Source organism: Amblyomma americanum, chromosome 6, assembly GCF_052857255.1.
Source record: "Amblyomma americanum isolate KBUSLIRL-KWMA chromosome 6, ASM5285725v1, whole genome shotgun sequence".
Lineage (NCBI taxonomy): Eukaryota > Metazoa > Arthropoda > Arachnida > Ixodida > Ixodidae > Amblyomma > Amblyomma americanum.
In genome coordinates this window covers 17409535-17415534 of record NC_135502.1, presented here as the reverse complement: position 1 = coordinate 17415534, position 6000 = coordinate 17409535, and the positions used below count along the sequence as shown (strand labels likewise).

General features: G+C 46.0%; 1 protein-coding gene across 1 annotated transcript in view; it reads right to left on the bottom strand.

The window, feature by feature from the left end:
* Window positions 1–2007: 2007 nt before the first annotated feature.
* Window positions 2008–6000, bottom strand: part of LOC144136391 (methanethiol oxidase-like) — a 38759-nt gene continuing 34766 nt past the window's right edge. Inside the window, exon 11 of the mRNA XM_077668674.1 lies at window positions 2008–2358. Within this exon, the coding sequence (XP_077524800.1) occupies window positions 2196–2358 (163 nt within the window). The 3' untranslated portion in view covers window positions 2008–2195. The remainder of the gene's footprint in view (window positions 2359–6000) is intronic.

Sequence of the window (6000 nt, the reverse complement as noted above, 5' to 3'; positions counted from 1 at the left end):
ATCGAACTCGAATCTTTCGGGTGATCAGCCGAGTTCCATAACCACTGAGCCACAGCGGAGGCCAACACTTTTTTTCTGTGGTGACAAAGTGACTCACCAGTCCCTCTCGCAAATGCGCGCAGTCATGCCTAAACAAAGATCTGCGCAGTTTGAAATACTGATTTTGCGATGCAGTTCCCGCACATATTCTTGCGTTCGTTACAGTGGCGTATTTGGTGCTAAGCGATGTTTAATGCACCGAAACTCCACATGATATATAAGGGACATTACAGGGCGCCGGATTAATTCTGACCGGCTAGGGGCCATATATGTGTACTGCCATTGCATAACACACAAGTGTTTTTGCTTTGGGCCTCCCATCAAAATACGGCCGCTGACACCGACATTCGATACCTCGGGCTCAGATTCCGACCTCCACCATGGCGGTATGGGCGGATTTGTGGCCAGCTCTCTCGGGGAACAGATGGGAATGTAGCTTTGCAAAGGGAAGCCTAGAACTTCGAGAAAAAAAAAACAGGTGGCTAGTGTGGTTTACCCGGTGAAAGTTCACAGCACGACGACAGATGGTCTTTCGCTGCTGTCACTACCGCGGAGCAACCTTCAACGCGGCGCAGTGGGAGACTTGAAACATGAAACCCACGGGATTGATCTTGCTTTTTGTTTCGCTTCCATGTGCCCCATCCTTTGCGCAATACCTTCCGACGAGTGTCTGAGGTATTAAAGTGAAGTGCATCGTTACATGGAACGGCGATTCTATATGCTTGAAATCCTAATATACCGGCCGCTTAATGCACTATGCTCGGACTTTGAACTCTCGGTACGCCTCTCGTAAACTATAAGCACGAAAGGAGTGAGAAGTGAGTAAGCTGTCCTCTAGAATATTCCCTTTAAGGGGCAGGGCATGCTGTCCAAGCCCTGGGGTATATTTCCATAACTAGAATAGGGAACACTTGCGGTTTAGCAACTGTAATCAAATTCCCTCTTTATAACATGCGATTGAAACAAGGTTTCAATTTCATTCATTTGCTAACATCAGGAACTCTGGTGCCGAAGTTTACAGCTTTCTTTCAATGCAAACTGCATCAAGTTACTGTTTTTCAGTGGAAATGTACCTCCACTGCCAACAGCAAGCATTATGTATATTTTGTGACCATATCTACTCCGTAACTTGGGCAGCATAATACTGCCCCTAAAATGGAGTACGCTCGTGGACAGCTTACTCTCTTCTTACCCCCATATTGATTTATTAGTGTTTCGAGTGCACATGGAGGCAAAATGCTTGTATTGTGGGCCTGTTCGATGATCAGTGAATATCTTACTGCAGGATCACTAGCTTCAGGTGGCGCCAAGCAGCAAAGACAGCGCTTCGATCGCGGCCAAAAGTAAGCTGCACTCGTCCATATCCAGTTGTTTCGGAAATTGTCGTGACATGCTGTTGGGCGTGATCTGTTGAGAGTTCGAATCACAACCTCGGAAGTTTCATTTCAATTGCAGGTAAAAACGTAAAACGAAAACTACCGCGCACTGCGATGCGTTAGGAATGGTTTTGATCACCGCTAGGTTTCTGTTTTACTAACACTGTCCTATCCGGTGTCGCTCAAAGTTCAGTGCGTGCACGTAAGAATACCAACTCATACCGAAGGGTAACCACAATGCAAAACAATTTATTTAGTATAAAGGTCCAGCGGAGCGTACGAATTGTACTCGGCCTAAAAACTACACTGTGACAAACTCGCACCTTTTGCAAATTGTGCTCGGGGTAAACAAAATTACAGCACAGCGATTATACTACATAGCACAAGTCACGCCATAAACTCAGCACAGAAACTTGTGCAAACTAATTTTCATGTCATTTAGCAACGACTTCACTTCCGAAGTGCAAATCAGACTTGAACGAAGCTGTCTGATAAACGGGTCACAAGGTACTTCGTTCGGTAGGACCGTCATGTTTATATATATATATATATATATATATATATATATATATATATATATATATATATATATATATATATATATATATATATATATATATATCAATGTTCGCTTCTGTGCGGGCATTGAGTCAACTCTACTACGCATGCCCGGCTGAACAAATTGGGGTCTGATCGAAGCCAGCGCCGGCCAGGGGAAAGCCACAGTGGTGGATGGCACTCCGGTGCAACTGCGTCGCTTGAACTCCAGTGGTGTCCACTTCAGAGCCAGATGTCCGAAGTGGAATCGCCGCCGGGAAAGCGCATCTCGTGCGCCAATACGGGCCCTTCGGGCTCTTCGCCGAAATCGACCAGGAACTCTCGGTCGATGCAGAGGCCGCCCTTGTGGTTGTTCACGTTCACGCGGAGCATCATGGCTCCCTTCCTGCGTACGGAGAACGAGAAGAATCGCGTAAACATTACAGATTTATACGTAGCGGCTTTGCTGTATTCCTGCACGATGGCAGCGCCCAACCTTCACCTTCTGGCAGCAACTTACCTTCTTGTTTCACACTGTCAGGTGCTGTCAGCCGGTGACGTGTGTGCGTGTTCTTGTTCTGCCAGCCCGGTCACGCATACGTTTTTGTGTGTGATGAATTCTTTTCAAATTAATGGTGCTGAATAGTGGTGAACTATTTTAATTGTCTCACTTAGACACTTGCCGTAAACGTTACCAATATCAGCTACAGCGGTCAAATCAAACCCGGATTGGGCTGAAACTGAAAACGCAAGAATGAAAGCAGTGTTCAGCAGGTAGAATAGCACTGCAGTTTCTTCACTAATGTTGTGCGATAACCACTATCAGACGAAACTAATCAGGATCTGCCTGAGGTAGTGCATGGAGCCTGGTGAGTGGTGACAAATTTTTCCTGGCTCTTGGCACTAGTATTTCGCTTTGAGACTCATCAGCATAGAGGTAGTTAACGAGACGCCAAGAAACTACGCCACAGCGCTGAAAACAATTAAAAAGATATTACAAATGTTTATGTAACAGCACTCTTATCGTTTCACTGTATGTATGATCTATGCAACGCCCTGCTCCGGCGCGCCAGACAGAGATAAGAGAAAAACTAAGTGCGGTAACAAAAAGCAGACGTCCGACTAGGTATAGATAGACAGCGTTCATGACACCAGCAATGTGCCCGAAAGCTGTAAAATATGGTTACTCTTACCCCATGTCATCGCCAAACAGAGGCTGACAGAGGCTGACAGAGGCTGACAGCGACACGGGACAACGTCCTGCTGCTGCATCCATGAATCGCTGTTGCAAAGGTGTCTTGTTCCTTCAAAGTGCCGTATTTTAGACCGCGTACTTAAGAACTGCAGTAAATCTTAACAAGAGAGGTCAGGAATTGCTCTGACTGAGAGTAATGGTCACATGACCGCATATCTCTCTCATGGATGCTGCAGAGACATGTAGCAGGCTTAATAGGCTTGTTCAAAGTAGAATTTAAAAGAAAACTTCGCTATTGCAGTAGTGAGATGTCTCGCACATTTTGACAGTACATTAATAAGCAGAAATACGGGAACGGGCCTGGGCGCTCCTGTAAGGTGCACAAACCAAATGAAGTAAGAACTCAACGGCTTTACACAACAATGCCTACCACTTGGATTATGGAACTGCAGCTAAGTTAAAGCTCAATTTATGTCACCCTTTTAGAGAAAAACCTCCAAACGACCAGGAGAGGGTCAGCCGTTGGAAATAGAAGCGGTTACGACTCTTAAGTGGATCAAATGCAAAGCAGCGAGATGAGAGAAGACGAGGGCAGAGGGAGGAGGAGGAGGAGGATAAGGATGAGGATGAGGATGAGGATGAGGATGAGGATGAGGAGGAGGAGGAGGAGGAGGAGGAAAGACTGCGAAGATAAACAGCAAGGGGCAAATTAAAAAAAAAGTCTAAGGAAGTAAATTGAAGCTAAAGATGCTTAAATCTCCTTATTTATTAAAATATTGATTGGCTTTATAAATCCTGTCAAAGGAGAAATGTTTCCTTCAGAGAAAGGAGAATATAGTATATTGCGCTGATTGTGTCAGCCACTAAGTTGGTAGCGGGCTTTCCGCACGAGATCTTGCTGGTTTTGCAGCTAGATTGAGGCGAGCCATGTACTCCACGAAAAAGAGGAGTATGAGTACGGTTATCTAACGCGGCGTAACGGGAGAAGAAAAACAGCACCTATCTCAACACTACGCAGGTGCCTTTACGAAAGTGATCGAGAAAAAGCCCTCGCGAAAAACACTTCTGTAAATAACCCAGGCACCGGAAACACCCAATATCGGAATGAAAGGAGGGCCTGGTAGGGAATTCATTCTAGATGCAACCCGCGGGCGAAGTCTCCGGACTGCAGACGAGTGTTCACACGTGCCGTTTGAGCTAGTCTTTTTTTTTTTATTCGAGGAGTAAATTACTCCAGTCTGCGGCGACCTTTATCCAAACCAGTCTGGCCGACCATGCAGCCGCTTCTTATCGTTGTGCGCGCTTAAACCTAGCGGATTCTTAACAATAAATCGAATGGCCTGAAGGCACGTGTAAAGCAACTCAGGCCGGCGCTTACCAGCTCAGGTATCAGCGCCTGCCGCAGATTGCTTGTGTGCCCTGGGGAAAGCTTTGGCGGAGCATTGTATTCACAGAGCGCACATCGCCCGCGCCACGTTCTCGAAAGCTTTCACGCGAGACGCTGATATCTCACCGACTGAAAGCTGCTAACGAAAATGTGCAGGCTTTCAAGCAGAGTAGCGAGAACAAGACTGGGAACAAACGAAACAATGAAATTCTTGCACGCTGGCAGGCTCGAGAAGGATGCAAAATACTGAAAGGGTGAGAGAAAGTCAACACGACTAGTGCTGTTCATTAACGCGCAAAGAAAAAAAAGAGTAAATACAGTGGTTGAACAATACCTTCTTTCTCATAAAATTTAAAAGATTTCTGGAAGTGGACAAGGTAATGCGCCACAGCGTAAAAATAAAAAAAAGATTCGCCGCATTATAATTTTGTCCAACAGTTGAATTGCGTATGATTTTGTCTACACATTTTGTTTAAAGAACTATAGACTAAATAGACAAAACTAACGAATGAAAGGATGACGCATTACAATTTCTTACGAATGCGCTGGGAATACATGAGAAATATCACTGCCGTCTCTCTCTGTGGAAGGTTTCTTTAGCACTGCAGCGGAACTACACATGACAAGAACGCAAGGGCCTGATCAAAACTGATGTCAGGTCTAATTAGTGGCACCTATTCTCTACTAAGTGGTTACGCGAGTATTTAGTGCCACCCATTGTCATGTCTATTTCTGATTAGTTTTCCCAAGGAACAAAAGGCAGTCCGCTTGGACATGCTTTGCGGGAGTTGCATCTACTCTTGTTTGTCCACACTGATCATTCCAGTTCAGCTTTGAAATATTTCACACGAAACTAAACGGGACCGTAAGTTGGTACTGTAGTGCTATGCACGCAAGCGTTCATAAGAAGACTATGGCTAGCACGCGCGAGCACGCATCAGAACCAGGACATCCTAAGCTACAGGGAAGAGCTGATGTGGCCGTCAGCTGGCCTCTCCACTTCAAGCCCCGGTCAGTCTTCAATAAACGTGGCAAAAAAACTCTTGATTCCTTCCAATTCGATACGAGCCGTTCTGTATCCCTGTAAACTAAATAAACATCGATCACGCAAGACCTCTACCGTGACTCTGGTAAGCTAAAATCCCCCCCACTTGTGAATGACGCGGGCAAGTTTCTCGCTCTACCGAAGACTCAGACTCTTCAAATGACAGCTCAAAATACGGCGGCTTTCGGCTTATGGGGTTTCCCTACCCTACCAGTGATTCCAGTAGGCGTGCAGCCCTGAAATGAGTCTAGTTCGAAAGCGGGCGACGAAGGCAGCGACTCTGAGTGAGTGCGCCCGGGGCGCCAGGATTAGCCCTCAATGAAAGCATTGGACCCGCAGCATAAACCAACGATGCCGAGAGATTTCATTCGAAGCCTCTTTTGTGAGACGCCTAGCTGTACACGGTAGCGCGACGACAAAG